This window comes from Lampris incognitus, chromosome 10 (genome assembly GCF_029633865.1).
Source record: "Lampris incognitus isolate fLamInc1 chromosome 10, fLamInc1.hap2, whole genome shotgun sequence".
Classification (NCBI taxonomy): Eukaryota; Metazoa; Chordata; class Actinopteri; order Lampriformes; family Lampridae; genus Lampris; species Lampris incognitus.
Genome location: NC_079220.1, coordinates 12,226,048 through 12,245,604, shown reverse-complemented (window position 1 = coordinate 12,245,604; position 19,557 = coordinate 12,226,048). Strand labels below are relative to the sequence as shown.

Here is a 19,557-nt window from a genome sequence, read left to right as displayed (position 1 = left end):
AGCAGAACAGTAGTGCAGTCGGCTCTGTGCAGTCCACTGACTTCCGGTTTCTGCTGCAGCGGTTATACCAGTTTCCTGTCTGTTGGTGTGTGCTATTGACGACGGCATATTTTTCACGATGCCTGCCAGGTTTACCATAGATAAGTGTCAACGACATGCACAGAATTGTCGACAAACCTTCACCTTCACCTACCAGCACACAGGTGAAACGTTTCAAGTTGTACATATCAAGTTACGCCCACAATTCTGTCCGTCCATCCACTCATCCTCATAACTGTGGACGTAACTTGATATGTACAACTTGAAACGTTTCACCTGTGTGCTTGTAGGTGCAGGTCGACATGCACAGAACTGTTCTGTGCATGTTGTTGACATTTATCCGTGGTAAAGTAAATCTTACAGGCATCGCGAAAGATATGCCACTGTCAATAGCACACGCCAACAAAAAGGAAACTGGTATTACCGCTGCAGTAGAAAACGGAAGTCAGTGGACTACAGTTGTGCACAGAGCCAGTTAGTAAGTACATGTTGAGGTGGAACGTTTGCAAGCAGTTAATAATAATTCTAAAAAAAATTTGAAATTTCAAAGACAAGATTCCCCCCCCCCCTTTTAAGACACTTAGGTTTGGTCACTAAAGAACATTTCTTGCACATACAGCAGGCACCTGGCACCTGAGTGAGGAAACATGCTGAAATATAATGGACTGGGGGGGGGGGCTGAAGCTAACTATAACAAAAAAGTGCTTTGGCTTAAAAGCTGCTTCACAACTAACATAGAGAGCATTTATGCATTTTATCAGTGTTGTAATTATGACTGGGACATCTACAATTCCTGTCACCATTAGCGAGACGCTTCATTTCCAGCAGACATGCATCTCTCAATATAAACTATATATATATATAAAATGGCAAGCACAAAATACAATCCAAGCAATGTGCAATTTGTGCTAAAATGTGCTCAATATATAAAAAAAAGCTTTAATATGCGACAATTTAACAATCCTGTGAAAACGTCTCCTTGGACATGGGTGATGTTGGCAGTAGATGGTTAAACTGATATGACAACAGTGTTGAGATGCCCCCCCCCCCCACTTTCTAGCTGTAAACACAGGAATTTGACCCAATAAGAGTTTATACATGTTAAATGGGCAAAATTTAAATTGAAATGGTCCCATTTTTGAAATGCATACACGCAAAAGGAGTTACAATTGCAACGTAACGAGACTTACCAGTGCTAATATGAGTAACAGTGCTACACCACAGCTTCAATATTAACAGCTTGAGCTGAATGAATTAAGATGGAGAGGGGAAAAATATTGATCTCTACTTCAGTGCAAGGTTTACATTCACAAGCAGCCCGTTGCTTTCATGTCTGCAGTTCTTTTCCCTGCAGAAACGTCATAAAATGGACGGGCTGCTGTCGTCCTCAAATCCCAAAGAACATCTCTATAATGATTAAAGAGACCCGACGGGCTGGGGCACAAATGCCGCAGGGCTTCCGACAGCTTGTAACAAGATGAATCATGGATATTGATGGAAGAACACCAATTTCACCCAGGACAATGACTTAACTATTTAAAAAAAAAAAAAAACACACACACAAAAAAAACTGGAAAATGGTTAACTCTAAATGTAAGTCTTTGGACCTCTGTATTGCCAAATCTATTATTTGGTTCAACTTATTAGTAAAACAATGTTAAGGGTAAAACAAGAAAAAGGGTCAGAAAAATGCTAATAAAAAAATGTCTGATCAGTCGTCTGCATTCAAACGAGTACCGTGGCTCATCCTTATTTCCAGCGTTGCTTTGTTATTGTGCTACTGAAGACGGGGGGGGGGGGGGTCATCAGCATTCCCTTATCAGTACTGCACATTTGAGAAATGCACAGGCCCCCCGTACTGGTTTCTCTTCATCTTCTTCATCAATATACTGGTGCACACCAGAGCAGTGATCTGTCATCCAGATCCAAAATGGGGAAGGGAGGGGGGGGGCGGGGAGAGAAGAGTAAAGGTAGAAGTTGAGTGGAAAATAGAAATGAGATAAAGCGCCATGCTATTTGGGGGGGGGGCTACTAGGATTAAAGAAGCTCTACTCGAGAGGAAAAGAGCCTTTGCGTTCTCTCACCCAGATATTTGGAAGAGTAAATTGAAAACAACCGAAAGACACCTTTTATGGGAGGAGAGGCGTGTGCCGCAGCGACCAAGCTGCGAGGTCCTGAGCGTGCTCAGCAGTGAAAGGAAGAGGAAACAACAATGCAAATACCTTCTCTAGGTGAGGAAATGAGCGAAAGAAGCCAACATGCCGTGATGATAATGATGGGGGGGGGGCTGCTTTAAGTCAAAACTAGTGGAATATTGGCCTCAGTGAGAGGAGTAAAAACCACTGGGTCTTGGTCAGGGTCGGGATAAGAGATGGAAACCAGGTTATGCTGGGAATAAGTGTAGGGGGTAAAGAGGCCAGGGATGCAGGGATGCAAAATGTGCTGCGACGATTGGTTGGAAAGACGGATCTTGTTAGTGAGGGTTACACTGCACAGCAGAGCCAACAACTACAAGGACCCATAGGTAGATAGACGGATTAGGAGAAGCAGAGAGATGAGATTGTGGGATGAGGGGTGAGGGGGGGGTGGCGTTGATGGGTAGGGGTAGGAAATGGGAATGTTAGATTAGGAAAAACAGAATGAGGCATCTCAGTTAAAAGCCTCACCTGTCATTCAGTTTATTGATGCGTTGCTGATGAAGATGCGTGTTTATAATATCTGCAGTACAGCTTAAAAGCATTGTGTACAACACAATGTGGGTATGTGTACAATAAACCATAGCAATAAATTGTCGTTTCTTACCAGAAGAGCTGCAGTTCCGACGAAAGTACCCAACACTAGTGGCGCTCTTTCTTCAAAGGCCTCTAAGATGACAGGGGGGCATGCCTACAGAGACAAGAGGCGAGACTGTTTGAGCCCGGGATCTGCAGAGATGCTCGTCGGCTTGACAAATGTCAGCAAGACACGTGGTTTTCTTTTTCAGCCAAGCCCTTATTTACAGAGCGAGCCAAAGAAGGGTTGTTGATCTAGAAGTATTTATCTTGCCCTGTGTCTTTTTAGGGCTGGGCACTTACTCGATACAATTCTTTATTTATCGCCTTTCATGTTTACTGTATTGGAATGAAACGCAGATATTGTCATCTCATGATAGTTTTGTTGCCTTAATTAATCTATCACCTAGTCCTAGAATTTACAAATAGGAGGTATGAAATATTTGAAGGGAGTTATTTGTAAACCAGTTTTGGTTTTAATATTATGCTTATATCCAGTACATACTTACATTAACAATTCAATGTGGTGGACCTCAGCTGGATTTTTAAACGTGATATTTCTCCTTATGTAAGCGGTTATCTTGATATACATCTATAGTGTAAAATCCCCTGATTATTGTGATATTTCTCATATTTGCCAGCAGTTTCTTTATTCTTATAAGCATGGCTCGTCTAACAATGGATCAGTCGAGTATATATATGTGTGTGTGTGTGTGTGTGTACAACATAATAATATATAATTATGATGCTGATTGTTTGCTTCAGATAATGTTGAAAATCGTTAACATTTGAAAAAATTACAGTGGAATGTTGCTGACATTCACTGACATGATTCCAAGTCTTAAGACTCTACTTACAGGTATGGTGAACTTCGCGAGGAACCCATCTTGTTTGGGACAAGTGTCTTTAGCCAAGTCAAATACGGTCGTCCCCAAGAGTCCACAGCACTCGAACTGGAGACACAAGGGGAGGGAAATTAACAAAAAAGAATGAATCCACCCATAATCCAAACCACTTATCCCGCTCAGGGTCGCAGGGGAAGCTGGAGCCTATCCCAGCAGTCGTTGGGTGGCAGGCGGGGGAGACCTCCTGGACAGGCCACCAGGCCATATGAATCCATACGAGTCCATGTGAATAATGAATTAGGGTTTTGTTTTTGTTTTTTTCCAATGTCACAAATCTATCTTGTGAGGACAGTTCCCATCTCCACCGTTTTGATGGCTGCAAATATTACCCAACAACTCTTGCCTATAGTGTTACATATTTTTGTCTATTAAATGAAATGTATATGTGGGTGGAGGGGGTTACTGCTTACCATGGTGTGGAAGAATCTGAGAGTGATGTCACTCGCGTCACTTCCGTCGATGTAAGCAACATACAACCTGTTGTAGAACTCCGCAAGGCCTGAGGCAACCTTGAGCATGGGAAACACAAGTAATTCAGCAGGAGTAAAAGCCTTAAAAAAAAATCCATCATATGTGCTTTAGTTTTAGCCCTGTTTTCCAGTCTTTCTCCTTACCGCGTTACGTCTCATGTATGCAATCACCCCGGCTCCGATTTCAGCTCCAGCCATAACAGCCAGCAGAGCAGAGAACTGAGAAGCCCAGGTACATGAGGGACATAAAGCACAGGTGTAGGTAAGCAAGCTGTATAACTAACACACAACCTCTGACATATCTCTCATACACACACACACACACACACACACACAGGCGTCATCAATATCTGTGTGATATGGCACCATTTCCTTCAGCCGTTTTCACTTAGTTTTGTAATTCATTTGGAGGAGAGAAAAAATTTTAGAGAAGTTTTTACCCATTCTGAGTTGATAAGATTTTGGGAGGGGGATCGGTGTATTCCAAAATTTGGCCAACTGGTAACGGATTAGCAAGAAATGTATCAAAGGCGCAAGTTAGATTCAGTCGTAACAGATGAACGTGGGGTTAGCCTGTGCAGTGGATTACCGCACAGAAGAATCAGAAACATTTGTCATTTCATTCCGTGCACATGGAATGAAGCAAAATGTCGTTTCCCCCTGCCCACAGCAGTGCAACACAAAGACAAAACACATATCCAAACTACAAAAAACAACTACAAAATGCATACATAGCCAACATATATAAAATATATATACACTACCGTTCAAAAGTTTGGGATCACCCAAACAATTTTGTGTTTTCCATGAAAAGTCACACTTATTCACCACCATATGTTGTGAAATGAATAGAAAATAGAGTCAAGACATTGACAAGGTTAGAAATAATGATTTGTATTTGAAATAAGATTTTTTTTACATCAAACTTTGCTTTCGTCAAAGAATCCTCCATTTGCAGCAATTACAGCATTGCAGACCTTTGGCATTCTAGCTGTTAATTTGTTGAGGTAATTGGAGAAATTGCACCCCACGCTTCCAGAAGCAGCTCCCACAAGTTAGATTGGTTGGATGGGCATTTCTTGCGTACCATACGGTCAAGCTGCTCCCACAACAGCTCAATGGGGTTCAGATCTGGTGACTGCGCTGGCCACTCCATTACCGATAGAATACCAGCTGCCTGCTTCTGCTCTAAATAGTTCTTGCACAATTTGGAGGTGTGTTTAGGGTCATTGTCCTGTTGTAGGATGAAATTGGCTCCAATCAAGCGCTGTCCACTGGGTATGGCATGGCGTTGCAAAATGGAGTGATAGCCTTCCTTATTCAGAATCCCTTTTACCCTGTACAAATCTCCCACCTTACCAGCACCAAAGCAACCCCAGACCATCACATTACCTCCACCATGCTTAACAGATGGCGTCAGGCATTCTTCCAGCATCTTTTCATTTGTTCTGCGTCTCACAAACGTTCTTCTTTGTGATCCAAACACCTCAAACTTGGATTCATCCGTCCACAACACTTTTTTCCAGTCTTCCTCTGTCCAATGTCTGTGTTCTTTTGCCCATCTTAATCTTTTTCTTTTATTGGTCAGTCTCAGATATGGCTTTTTCTTTGCCACTCTGCCCTGAAGCCCAGAATCCTGCAGCCGCCTCTTCACTGTAGATGTTGACACTGGTGTTTTGCGGGTACTATTTAATGAAGATGCCAGTTGGGGACCTGTGAGGCGTCTGTTTCTCAAACTAGAGACTCTAATGTACTTATCGTCTTGCTCAGTTGTGCAACGCGGCCTCCCACTTCTTTTTCTACTCTGGTTAGAGCCTGTTTGTGCTGTCCTCTGAAGGGAGTAGTACACACCGATGTAGGAAATCTTCAATTTCTTAGCAATTTCTCGCATGGAATAGCCTTCATTTCTAAGAACAAGAATAGACTGTCGAGTTTCAGATGAAAGTTCTCTTTTTCTGGCCATTTTGAGCATTTAATTGACCCCACAAATGTGATGCTCCAGAAACTCAATCTGCTCAAAGGAAGGTCAGTTTTGTAGCTTCTGTAACGAGCTAAACTGTTTTCAGATGTGTGAACATGATTGCACAAGGGTTTTCTAATCATCAATTAGCCTTCTGAGCCAATGAGCAAACACATTGTACCATTAGAACACTGGAGTGATAGTTGCTTGAAATGGGCCTCTATACACCTATGTAGATATTGCACCAAAAACCAGACATTTGCAGCTAGAATAGTCATTTACCACATTAGCAATGTATAGAGTGTATTTCTTTAAAGTTAAGACTAGTTTAAAGTTATCTTCATTGACAAGTACAGTGCTTTTCCTTCAAAAATATGGACATTTCAATGTGATCCCAAACTTTTGAACGGTAGTGTATATATTTATTTTTCACTGTCCAAGACAGCGAATGCCAGGATGACTGTCAGAACTGCCGATCTGCATGGGCTAGCAGTTAGCTTAGCCTGCCCGGCTTCCGCGTCCTGTCAGGCCGCCATCTTGACCGTGTCACATTTATGCACTGCAAATTGCCATGCTGTTTTGATTGAAGACGTGGACTACTGAATACAACGTGCTGGGAAAAGGCCATGTCACGGCACGATCTTCTCGGGGGGTAAAAACCGGGGCAAGTTCAGCTCTGGTCATTGAGAGGGACATGTCAGCAAAAGACGGGACGTAAAGCCGCTGGTCAGCTCCCCCTGAAACAAGCTAGTAGTTGTTATCTCAGGCCTTTACGTAGCTATTCAGGAATTTGTGTGAACTTCCCCACAGCCTGTGGGCCGGGACCCCCCTCGATCTCCTCCAGTCTCGGAGTCCAAGAAGAAAATGCAGTGCAGAGGTCGAGCCGAGGAGGATCGCTGCGCTCCATATCCTCCCTCGCACGGATCCCAGTCTGGCTGCCACGTGACTGGCGCATAGCTGATAATACTGAGGGCATTTTGGTTACGGAAACTACAGTGGATCAGTTTTCGGGGTGCCTGCAGGCTTTGGGCCAAATAACTGAAAGGGTTTTTAAGGCATTCAGCATTTTAATTCGAGATAGAATGAAGTTTTAGACAATGGAAAACCAATTTCAAAAGGATATTAAAAAAAAACCCGAAAAGTAAAAAAAATCCTGAGACTTAAGGTTGGAATAAATAGATGAGAATCAAAATAACTGCTTGGGGCTTGTTTTAATAGGGTAGTAATAATTTGTATTACATTTTGAGCTGAAAACATGTTGGTATAGGCCTAGGATGGTAGTCTTTTTTTCTTTTTTTTGGCATATGTGGGGAGAATCCATCCATTATCGAAGCCCAACCGGGGTCACGGGATGCTGGAGCCTATCCCAGCAGTCAGTGGGCGGCAGGCGGGGAGAGACACTGTACAGGGCGCCAGTCCATCACAGGGCCCACACACATTCACACCTAGACACAATTTAGTATGGCCGATTCACCTGAGCTACATGTCTTTGGACAGTGGGAGGAAACCAGAGCACCTGGAGGAAACCCTGGCAGACACGGGGAGAACATGCAAACTCCACACAAAGGATGACCTGGGACGACCCCTAAGGTTGGACAACCCCGGGGCTCGAACCCAGGACCTTCTTGCTGTAAGGCGACGGTACTAACCACTGCGCCACCGTGCTGCCATCGTGGGGAAAATGCACATTACAATAGACCCCCCCCATTTACCTCCGTCATATGAGGGCATCAATGACACCCCAACCAATGTGATGTAGGCAACGCGTGAGGGGACCAGCATGTTAGACCAATAAAATATAATGAGAGTAGAAGGGTGAGTAGTAGTCGCCCCGAACTGATTCCTGAACTCTTGTATTCATCCAGGCCACTAATGCCTTTAAATCACCGCTATGTACCACCTCTCCTCAAAGGAAAACCTGTAAATCTTGTATGGCAGGATGTTCAAGTATAGTAGGTGCGTTGTATGAAGTAGCGCAGAGGAGTTAGCCAACAACATGTCTTGGAGATTTATCCCAGTTTAAGCCACAGAAGCCAAAAATGCATGTACCATCCCATTTTCCACGGGCATCCCATATTTCATCACAATGCGAAATAAGGCTGTACAGATTTGTAGAGACTGTTGCAATCTATAGTTATCATTGTGTCCTTGCAGATTTTGCATACCATGTTCTTTATATGTTCTCCCATTCATTTTCTGTGAACCACTGAAAAAAAATTGTTTTTTTAAACTTGGCTGAATCAAAGCAAAAGGCAGTGTGATGAACAAAGTTTATCGACATCAGTTGATTCATGAAACCATACCAAAAACGACATTCAATTCTGTGACCTCTGATATGACGGAGTAAATGCAGGGGAAGTCAATTAAAAACCTCACCCATAATTGTACGTCAATTGTGTGTGCCATTAAAAGAACAATGTGCATTAAAAACAATGGAAAGAAGCTTTTGACTTAATCGGGAGTTTAGTATGCAGCAAATGAAACTCACCACTTGCAGGGAGCACCTGCTCTTGCAGCAGACGCCATAGTCTCCAAAGGAAACCACAACCAGCATCATTGTGCCGAGTAAAATCAGCATTATCACAGCTAATAGAGAAGAGGGAGAGAGAGCGCAATTCAGTGACTCCAGACGGTTTCCTTGCATATTTTTTTTTCCTTGGGGAAGATAGACAAAAAGGCCGTGCTCACCTATGACAAATGCACTTTGGCTGTCATTCTCCATTTCAAAGATTGATTTGGTTACACCACTGAATCTCAGCCACAAGCCAAGTGCCAGCATGGCAAACCCGACCAACTGGCAGAGAGGAGACAAAACAACACAGCACGGTCAGAATAAATACAAACTTCTGTGGCACATATATACTTTGAAGGTTTTCTTTTTTCTTTTTTGGCAAAACACCAGTGTCACATCTTCAAAGAAAACCTAGCAAATCTGACATTACCCCTATGTATTCTAACTCGCACATGTGTCCTGTGTGCAACTATTTTCAATCATAGAAAAAAAAGAGCAATAAAGCCGATCTCCAAATAGGATAAAATAACTCATGATAAACAACTAAACAAAAAGACATTGGGAGTTCCTTTCAATAAATAGAAAAAAAAATAAAATAGTAACATAGAATATAATAATAATAATAATAATGACAAAGCCCATAGAAGCAGAGCAAAGGATAAAAGAGCACTTGGGTAAAAAAAAAAAAAAACGTGGTAAATTGTTAAAAAATCTCGGCCATGATGACAACTGCTCGGTTTTGGTTTCATGTGGCTGACCAAGAAATGAAACTCTGGTGAGGAGAGGTGAAATGAAACTCCATCAGAACCACCACTGCAGCCACCTGCATGATAACAGAGCGGCGTTCCTGGTTGGATTATCATACATCTCATTTCAGTTTGGATTTTAGGCGCAAATGGACAACGGCCCAGGGATTACACTTTTCTGTGCCCTTAAGAGAGAACCTTTTACTTTTGTTGTTTTAGAGACAACGACAGGGGTGACGGTGTAATAATGACGTATAGGCAATATTTCTGCCAACAACAACATACATCATCAATATGTATGTTGTTGTTGGCAGTGATGAAACGAAAACATGTGACTCAATAATCACATTTAAAAGACTCTTTAAAAATATGTTGAACGGATGTGGGACGGAGCTGTGACGTCATCTTGCGCGAGGCGTTCTTGAGGTGTTTTGACGTTGCTCTGCCGCTTGCTTTGTTCTTGTTGCGTTGAATGGATATGGTTTACTAGACAGACGCCGCGGTCACCGGTGGCAGATGACTGAGCTACCACTGAAATCACACAGTTCACTGTTGAAATACTAAAACAGAAAAAGGGGGTAGGTAGGACCAGACTTTTTTTTTTAACTTCTGCCTACTCCTCTTCCAACCGCCGAGATTTAAAACAAACGTTTGACGATGACGACATTGCTTGTTTGTTTTTATTCTTTTGTTCTCTTTTATTATACATTTTAAAACATTCTAACGTTCGAAATAAACAAAAAAAACCCGAACGAAACGTAGTCGCGCCCATATGAAATATTTAACATGAAGTACTTACGGCGAACAAGATGTTGAACAAGATGAGGATCCATTTGCACAGCTGGCCACGTCCATCCAGAGCCATTGTGCTATTCAGTGGGGTTTGTTTTGGCGGCGGCACACGACAACAGACGAAAGTGGTGAAGTCTGCAAGGTTTAGAAGTGAGTCAAGTTGTTACACCCGTGGGCCCGCGCGGAGAGGAGATTCACTCACAGCAGCTGCACAACATCAACAACTCCGGCCGGGCGGGCGGACGGCCACGAGAAATGCAAACGACTACAGATGACAACAATTGCACTGGTCTAACTGCAAATATAGGCTAAGCCGGGGGTCCCCAATTACTTTTCATAGCGGGCCACTTTTAAAACCACGGGCCACTCAACCTCCAGCAGCATGTTGTTCGTTAGTTTGTTTTGGTGTCGATACGTTGCAGGTATTATAATTTAAACAGAGAGTTTTCATCTATTTTTCGATAGAAATTTAAAAAAAAAATTTTGGGGGTAGGGAAATAAAAAAAAAATTCCTTATGGCATTTCTCCAAAAATTCTCGCGGACCATAAATCAACCCGTCACGGGCCGGACGTGGCCCGCGGGCCGCCTATTGGGGACCCCTGGGTTAAGCTGTTCCTAGCTTTGATGAAGCCGTCTTACACGTGGAAAGGGGCAAAAAAACAACGGTAAAGCCTGCAGCGACAACACCGCATCGGCTGAAATACGCACTGCGAATAAACAGTAAGTTAAAATGCGAGAGCTTCGCTCACCTCCTTATTTCCAGTCCTCCGACGCGGACGACAACAAGCACAGGGCAGTTTCCCCCGGACTGTGGCGCAGAGATGGGACAGGTCCCGTTTGTACCCAGGCCACGCCCACTTTCAGCAATTGCGTGATTTCACTGGGTCGCACGGTTTGACTGACGGGAATCGAGGTAGGCGGACAGGTTTGGCAGTGTCGGTCGGGGGTGTGCGTTGAGGAAAAACGAAACCTTGAGGACCTGCTCGGGTTATGTTCTGACACTGGCAAACACACCTGGCCCTCGTCGACAGGATACAACATCTATACCCTCTTGCTATTTGCGTCCTCCGTTTTAAACGTTTTGCGATTTCCGGAGCACATGTTTAATTGTGAGAAGTCTCTAGAGAAGGTTCGTGCCTCAGCCAGTCAGACCAGCTTGGTCCAGTCACAAAGGCACGAACTGAGGAAGCCTCTTGGATGGGAGGCGAAACGTCTTCATGGATATATACCAAGTCCAGTTGCACTTGATTCAACTCCTTTGGATAACCATGACCTGGATGAATGAGAACATCCACAGACACCTCTAGAGAAGGTGTTCATTATCAAGTTTATTTTGAGATTAAACACACACACACACACACACACACACACACTCACACACACACACGTACAGTAAACGAAAACGAAACCTAGAGAATATATTGCGCCATAAACTCAATACAATCGTGGTATGATAAGCATGATGAAGAGGCCTTACTAAACGTTGTTTTAAATCCTAAAAAAATGTCTAGGATAGACATTGTTTTAAATTCTAAAACGGCAGAGTCTAGTTGATTTGTGTGCTCACCTTTATGATCTCTGTGATTTTACTTGTCATTTTACAACATTTTCCAAACACAAGTATCAGTAATATATGTATCCAGCTCTGCCTCCTTTCCTTTCATCAGGGCCACCATCTCCAAACCATAAAACATAGCTGGCATCACTACCTTATTTAATGAATGAAATTTAATGACATTTTTTTCTGGCACAGGGTACAAATCCTCTACACCACACTCGACAAATTAAAACAAACAACCATACAAAAAAAGAACCACAATATAGTTATTAAAATCACAATAATATCACAAATAATCACAAATCACATAAATACAACAGTCTCTCAAATGCATTAGTCTCACAAATAATCATAGTCACACAATGCTCACAATGATCACAACTCAGCTTGATAATCGCATAAAAAGTCCTTTGTTGACCAAAATTGATCTAATCTATTTTTAAAACAATTCACTGAAAGAGCCTGCACCACATCCTCTGGAAGTTCGTTCCATGCTCTTACAGCACCAACTGTAAAGAAGTTTTTTTTCTCTTTACAGAGCGACACTTTAACGGGAATAGTTTTAAGGAGTTCCCTCTTAACTCATACCTATTATTCCACAAATAGACAACAGGCTCAGCTGTGAAATCGTATTTTTTGTGTACAAGTTTATAGACTTCAGTCATGTCTCCTCTATGTCTCCTGTATACTAGAGTTGGTAATTGTACATTTCTCAACCTCTCATCATATGAAATCTCTTTCAGGCCTGGGATTAGTTTAGTAGCTCTTCTCTGAACCCTCTCAATTTTTTCTATATATCTTACATTATAAGGACACCAGACCGCAAATTCAAGATGAGATCGCACCTAGGATTTATATAATGGTAAAACTATTTCCTTACCCAAATTTAGAAAAGTTCTTCTAATTATCGCCAGCATGCAGTTTGCTTTAATTTTTTTCAGAAATGTGCATGTGAAATTCAATTGAACTATAGACCATGACACCAATGTCCTTTTCTTCTTCCACTTGCTGAACCATTAAATCTCCTACTTTGTAGTTAACCCAGTTCGCACTTGTCTTCCCAATGTGTAAATGTTTGCATTTTTCTGGATTCAGTTTCAGTAGCCACCTATCACACCAGGTACTTGTCCCTAGGTGTGTGTGGGTGGGTGTGTGTGTGTGTGTGTGTGTGTGTGTGTGTGTGTGTGTGTGTGTGTGTGTGTGTGTGTGTGTGTGTGTGTGTGTGTGTGTGTGTATGTATGTCGGCCCCGTGGGATGGTCTGGCAGCTTGTCGAGGGTGTCCCCTCGCCTGCCGCCCAGTGACTGCTGGGATAGGCTCCAGCATCCTTGCGACCCTGAGCAGGATAAGTGGTTTGGAAAATGGATGGATGGAAGTTCTGTTGCTTTCTGTGTCATTGTCCATCCAAAGCTTTTTGTTTCCCTCCCCTCCTTTTCCCAACAAGGGATTAAAGTGTTCAGCGTTGGATGACCCTGGCTATGACCCTGTAAATTAACCCAGTAGATCAAGGATAGCGGTATCATTCTCATTTTTAGTGGCATGTCTCCCATTTCCACCTGTAATGCTGCTATTGGGGTTGTTTTAAATGCACCTGTGCATAATCTCAAAGCCTGATACTGTATCTTATCTCATTTCTTTAGAGAAGTGTTTGCTGCTGACCCATACATACACCACACAACCATAATCTAATACTGACCCAATTAAACCTCTGTATATGGCCTTCAAAGCAGTTCTAACTGCCCCCCATTCACTTCCAACTAAACACCTCATTACATTTAGTACCCTCTTACATTTTTCCACTATTTTCTGAATATGTATAAGCCATGTAAGTCTTTCATCAAACCATATCCCTAAAAACTTAGTGTTTCACTCTTTCCAAATCTTGATTATATAATTTTAGTTTTATTTCGTTATCAATTATTTTCCTTGTAAAGAACATTGTCTTTGTCTTATCAACTGAAAATTTAAAACCCCATTTATATGACCATTCCTCCACTTTCATAATAGCCCCCTGCAGTCTCTTTACAATGAATTCCACATTTCTTCCAAATTGCCCCATCTCCAAAAAGCGAAAGGCCCTTCTCATTCTCCATTCCCATGAATACATCATTTACCATCTCATCTCATCTCATCTTCAGCTGCTTTTCTGGGGTTGGGTCACAGTGGCAGCAAGCTAAGTAGGGCACCCCAGACATCCCTCTCCCCAGCAACGCCCTCCAGCTCCTCCTGGGGGATCCCAAGGCATTCCCAGGCCAGATGGGACATGTAGTCCCTCCAGCGAGTTCTGGGTCTACTCCCGGGTCTCCCCCCCGTTGGCCGTGCCCGGTAAACCTCCAAAGGAAGGCGCCCAGGAGGCATCCTAATCAGATGGTTCGGGCATCTTTTACCATTATGGGAAAATAGTAAAGGGCTTACTATGCTTCCTTGTGGCGTTCCATTTTCAACAACAACATTTGCTGTATATTTCTTTCCTATTCTAACTTGTATTGATCTTGCTTGCAAAAAGTCCTTAATCCATATACAGTGCTGCTTGAAAGTTTGTGAACCCTCCACACAGGGTCACTGTTTTTGTAAAAAACATTAAAATAAGCTTATTACACATAACATCCAAATCCCAATTTGTAAAGCACACCTTCCAAATAATGGACACACACACAAAAAGCGATATATTTTCATTATTTAATTCAACAAAGGTGGTTTATTTCACAAAAACTGAAAATTTAACATGTGCCAAAGTATGTGAACCCTTGTATTAGTAGCTTGTGGCTCCTCCTTTTGCAGCCATTACTTCAACCAAACGTCTTCTGTAACCACTAACCAGTCTCTCGCATCTGTTTATGGGGATTTTTGCCACTCCTCCTTGCAGAACTCAGCCAGTTGAGAGAGGTTGGAGGGACATCTGGTATGTGCCAACTTCTTCAGGTCTTGCCACAACATTTCAATTGGATTAAGGTCCGGACTTTGACTGGGCCTATCCAGAGTACGAATCCTCTTTCTCTGAAGCCATTCCTTTGTAGTGTTGCTGGAATGCTTTGGGTAATTGTCTTGTTGCATAATCCATTTTCGTCCCAGCTTCAACTCCCTGACTGATGGCAGGAGATTCTGGTCAAGAATTTGTTGATATGCCGGAGAATTCATGGTTCCTTGGATAATATGGAGTCGTCCAGGTCCAGAAGCAGAAAAGCAGCCCCAGACCTTCACATTTCCACCACCATGCGTCACTGTTGGGAGGAGGTTCTTTTCTTCATATGCAGTGTTGGCTTTTCTCCAAACATGTTGGTTTTGATTGTGACCAAATAATTCTATTTTGGACTCGTCTGTCCAGAGAATGGACTTCCAGAAGGCCTCTGGTTTGTCCAAGTGCTCTCTGGCAAAGTTGAAACGGGCAGCTTTGTTCTTTTTTGAGAGCAGAGGTTTCCTTCTAGCAACCCTCCCATGAATGTCATGGCTATTCAATTTTCGTCTGATTGTAGACGCATGCACATTTGTCCCAGATGCTATCAGAGAGGTCTGCAACTCTCTAGAGGTGATGTGTGGGTTGGCCTTTACCTGATGTATTATTTTTCTGGTGCTTCTGGGGGATAGTTTTGATGGGCGTCCACTTCTAGGCAGAGTTGCTGTCATGTTGACGGCCGTCCATTTGTAAATTATTTGTCTTACAGTGGATGGATGGAGCTGGAATCTTTTGGAGATGGTCTTATAGCCCTCCCCAGACTGATGGGCTGTCACTACCCTCTTCTTCATGTCCTCGGATATCACCTTTGCTCTCGGCATTGTTGATTTGTATGGGACCACAGTGGTTTGGTTGGTTTCCTCTCTCTTTTAATTCGTGCAGGCCAAACCCTTTCCCAAGGATGTCTCATTTCATTGGTCTGCTTAAATGATTAATTAAGCACCCAAATGTGTTTCACCTAAGTCTGTTACCTGCTTGACTTAACCAATGCGGCTGGGGGTTCACTTACTTTTGCACATACCCTAATTCCATGTTTCATGTAGTTTTATGGCTACTTAAACAAGTCCCACTAAACAAGTAGATGCAGTTGATAAACATATATCTGACATTTCATATATAAAAACTGGTGATGATAAAATAAGAAAATCATGGTAAAACAACAGAAACATCTAAACTGCTCAAGGGGTTCACATACTTTCAAGCAGCACTGTATATATTCACCTTTGATGCCTAATTTACAAAGCCTGATTAATAATCCTCCCCACATCATATCGTATGCTTTCTCTATATAAAAAAGAGAGCCACTACACTTTCACTGTTTATCTGTGCTTTTCTAATTTCATATTCTAAACATACAGCTGGATCCATGGCATTTCTTCCTCTCCTGAAGCCACTCTGGTATTTAGATATGTAACCTTTATTTTCTCTATAATATGTTAACCTTTCATTTAGCATTTTCTCCATTATTTTGCATATGTTTGATGTTAAAGCAATTGGTCTTTAATTCTCTGGGTTTGTACAATCCTCTCCTGGTTTACGTATTGGAATTACAACAGCCTCCTTCCAGCTTTATGGCAATTTCCCACCCTCCCAAACTTTATTATATAATTCCAATAAAATACCCTTTGATAGTTCGCTAAGATGATTTATCATTAAATAACAGATCTGATCTTTGTAATGATCTGTGCCCTCTGGCTATGTTAACTTATAACATTAATAAAGCAAGGACGACTTCTCTCGTGCTGGGTGTTTATTCACCGACCGGATTCCGACTGACGTTGTTACGTACATCACGTGACTTTGTTGTGGCGCTACGGAAAGCCGTAAGGGACATTAGCAAATCAAATATTACTAGCAAATATTACATCTCCCTTTTTCTGAAAAGTGCTGCTTTCTCTGCAGAGATACAGACCACGTTGAGCACGTTTATAAACGAATACAATCTTAATAAGAAAGAATATGAAAATGGAACTCTTATATAACTGGACTGCAACAAAGTAGTGTAAAACATTTCCTTCCCTGTCTAAATGTGACACCGTAATAACATTTCATCTTTTTTTTTTTTTTTTTTTTTTACATTCATAAGTCAAGGATTTGTCTTGGTTTGACCGTGCGACCTGACCTCGTGGTGTAACCAGGCTGTGTGTCTGGTTGTCGCTGATTGTTCGTGTCTGGAGGTTCAGCATGCTCTTGCTGATGGGCTTGTGTGTTGTTGTTAGCGCTGGTAACAGTCTGCTGTGAAGTGTGTGTGTGTGTAGTGTGAGTGTTCACTCTGCTTTGTCGCAGGTGTTGACGGTTGCGTCGGTAGATCTGACCTTCTTTGGTTTGGATGTGGTAGCTCCTGTCTGTGTTCGCTGGTCTTTCCACAGTTGCAGGTCTCCAGGATCCATCCTCCTGCCGGAAGCGGATTGGTGTGCCTGCGGGCAGGTGGGGCAGAGGTTTGGCTGTTCGGTTGTAGTATGCCTGCTGGCGCTGTTGACATACCTCTCTCCTTTTGTGAACATCCTCCTGACTGGCGATCTGTGGCTGCAGGTGTTTTGCTGTTGATGGGAGAATGGACCGCAGCCTCCGACTCATCAGTAGCTGTGCCGGTGATTTCAGGTTGTCCACCGGTGTGTTGCGATACTCCAGTAAGCTCATGTAGGGGTCTTTGTTCTCAGCTTTGGCTTTGTCCAGGATGCGTTTGGCCGTCTGGACAGTCTTCTCGGAGAGGCCGTTGCTCTGTGGGTAGTGGGGGCTTGTGGTGGTGTGTGAGAAACCCCATGTCTGTGAGAAGTTGCGGAACTCACCAGAGCTGTAGCACGGACCGTTGTCGCTGATGATAGTCTCGGGGATTCCGTGTCGAGCCATTGCTGCTTTCAGCTTCATGATGACGGCAGATGAGGTGCAGCTGTAAAGTCTCTCTAGCTCGAAGAATCTGGAGTAGTAGTCCACAGTGACTATGAAGTCCTGTGAGTTCCATGTGAATAGGTCTGTGCCTATCACTTGCCACGGCCGCTCGGGTATGGCGTGTGACATCATTGGTTCCTTTGCATTTGCGCTGCGCCGTTCTTGGCATATGCTGCAGTCTGCTACCGCATCCTCGATCTGTTTCCCCATGCCAGGCCAGAACAGTAAGTCTCTTGCTCGGCATTTGCTTTTTTCCACGCCAAGGTGGCTGGCATGGATGCGCTGTATCATGTCCTTGCGAAGCTTTTGGGGGACAATGATTCTCTCACCTTTGAACAGGATACCGTCCATTTCTGAGATTTCTGCTCTGTGGTTCCAGTATTCCTGGATGCTGGGCGGGCACTTTTTCTTTGTGTCTGGCCAGCCAGTGAGTGTGGCTCGTCTGAGTGCGGTGAGCTGTGGATCTTGCGCTGTTTCCTGCTTGATTTCTGTGAGTCTTGTGTCGCTCACAGGGATGTTGCTGAGGACTGTGTGCACTTGGGCCTCCATCCCTTCCTGTAGGTCACTGTCGTGGTGTTCTATTGACTTGCGTGACAGTGTGTCGGCCACCGGTATGTCCTTACCGGGGCGGTGGATGATTTGGATGTCGTATTTTTGGAGCGCCAGGATCATCCGTTGCAGCCGGGGTGGTGCTGCTGCCAGTGGCTTTTTTAGTATTGCCTCCAGAGGCTTGTGGTCTGACTCCACTATCACTTTTCGTCCATACATGTACTCGTGGAACCTCTTGCAGCCGAAGACCACAGCGTAGAGCTCCTTCTCTATCTGTGCGTAGTTTTCTTCAGTGCTGTTGAGTGACTTGGACGCATAGGCAATTGGTTTGCCATCTTGGAGCATGACAGCCCCAAGGCCACTTTTGGATGCATCCACTTGGAGTCGCAGCTCTTTCTGCGGGTCGAAATATGAGAGTACTGGACCTGGGTGCTGTGTAATGAGATTCTTCATCTCTTGGAACGCCTTGTCGTGGACTGCATCCCACACAAACTCACTGTCCTGTTTCAGAAGCTGTCTGAGGGGTGAGTTTATCTGTGAGAGGTGTGGAGCAAATCTGGCGAGGTAGTTGATCATGCCGAGGACTGTCTCCAGCTCTGCTTTGTTCTGTGGGGGTTGCATGTCCTTGACCGCCTTGACCTTGTGTGGGTCTGGTTTGATGCCTTCGTGTGAGAGCGTGTGGCCGAAGTAGCGTACCTCGGACACGCATATGTGACACTTGTCGGGGTTGAGCCGCACCCCTCGCTCCCTTGTGCGCTTCAGCATCGCTCTGAGACGCTGGTCATGTTCCTCTTTAGTCTTGCCGAACACTAGTATGTCGTCCACTATGGCCGTCACACCGTCCAATCCTTCATATGTTTCATCCACGCGTCTCTGGAACTCGTCTTGAGCGGACACGATTCCGAATGGCAGTCTGAGGAAACGATACCTGCCAAACACTGTGTTAAATGTCGTCAACATTGAGGATTCAGTGCTCAGTTTGATGGCCCAATAGCCTGACCGCGCGTCTAACACGCTAAAGTACTCAGCTCCAGCAAGCTTTGTGGTGGCGTCCTCCAGCGTGGGGAGGGGGTAGTGAGGTCGTTGTATCACTTTGTTAAGAGCTCTGGGGTCTAAACACACTCTAAGTTTGCCTGTCTTTGGCTTCTCAACAATGACGAGTGCGTTCACCCATTCTGTGGGTTCTGTTACCTTACAGATTATGCCGCCTTTCTCCATGCTGTCAAGCTCGTCCTTCAGTTTGCTGCGTAGGGCGATGGGGATTCTGCGTGGCGGGCAGACGACCGGCGTTGCATCTGGTGTGACGCGGAAGGTGCACTCGCCTGGGAACTCTCCTATTCCTTGGAAAACATCTGCATACTCATCCATTATGCTCTGTGATGTGACATTGTTTTCCTCGCTCACAGCCATCACT

At 43.8% G+C, this 19,557-nt stretch overlaps 1 protein-coding gene across 2 annotated transcripts; it reads right to left on the bottom strand.

The window, feature by feature from the left end:
• Nucleotides 1-87: 87 nt before the first annotated feature.
• On the bottom strand, nt 88-11,049 carry zgc:65811 (uncharacterized protein LOC393524 homolog). 2 transcript variants are annotated; one of them, XM_056287783.1, is made up of 9 exons: nt 10,946-11,049; nt 10,203-10,330; nt 8,834-8,939; nt 8,634-8,731; nt 4,330-4,404; nt 4,126-4,224; nt 3,668-3,763; nt 2,842-2,925; nt 88-1,951 (listed from the first exon to the last, which is right to left on the bottom strand). In XM_056287783.1, the coding sequence occupies exons 2-9, from the start codon at nt 10,266-10,268 to the stop codon at nt 1,859-1,861; spliced, it is 717 nt and encodes a 238-aa protein (XP_056143758.1). In that variant the 5' UTR covers nt 10,269-10,330; nt 10,946-11,049; the 3' UTR covers nt 88-1,858. The 2 variants fall into 2 exon arrangements, with proteins under 2 accessions (XP_056143758.1, XP_056143756.1); XM_056287781.1 differs by lacking the exon at nt 88-1,951 and adding an exon at nt 1,965-2,547.
• Between the last annotated feature and the right edge of the window lie 8,508 nt (nt 11,050-19,557).

Coding starts and splice junctions, on each gene's coding strand:
- zgc:65811 (XM_056287781.1), bottom strand. CDS start 10,268: ATGGCTCTGGATGGACGTGGCCAGCTGTGCAAATGGATCCTCATCTTG. Junction 8,940..10,202: donor TGTTCAACATCTTGTTCGCC/GTAAGTACTTCA, acceptor CCTCTCTGCCAG/TTGGTCGGGTTTGCCATGCT. Junction 8,732..8,833: donor CCAAAGTGCATTTGTCATAG/GTGAGCACGGCC, acceptor CTTCTCTATTAG/CTGTGATAATGCTGATTTTA.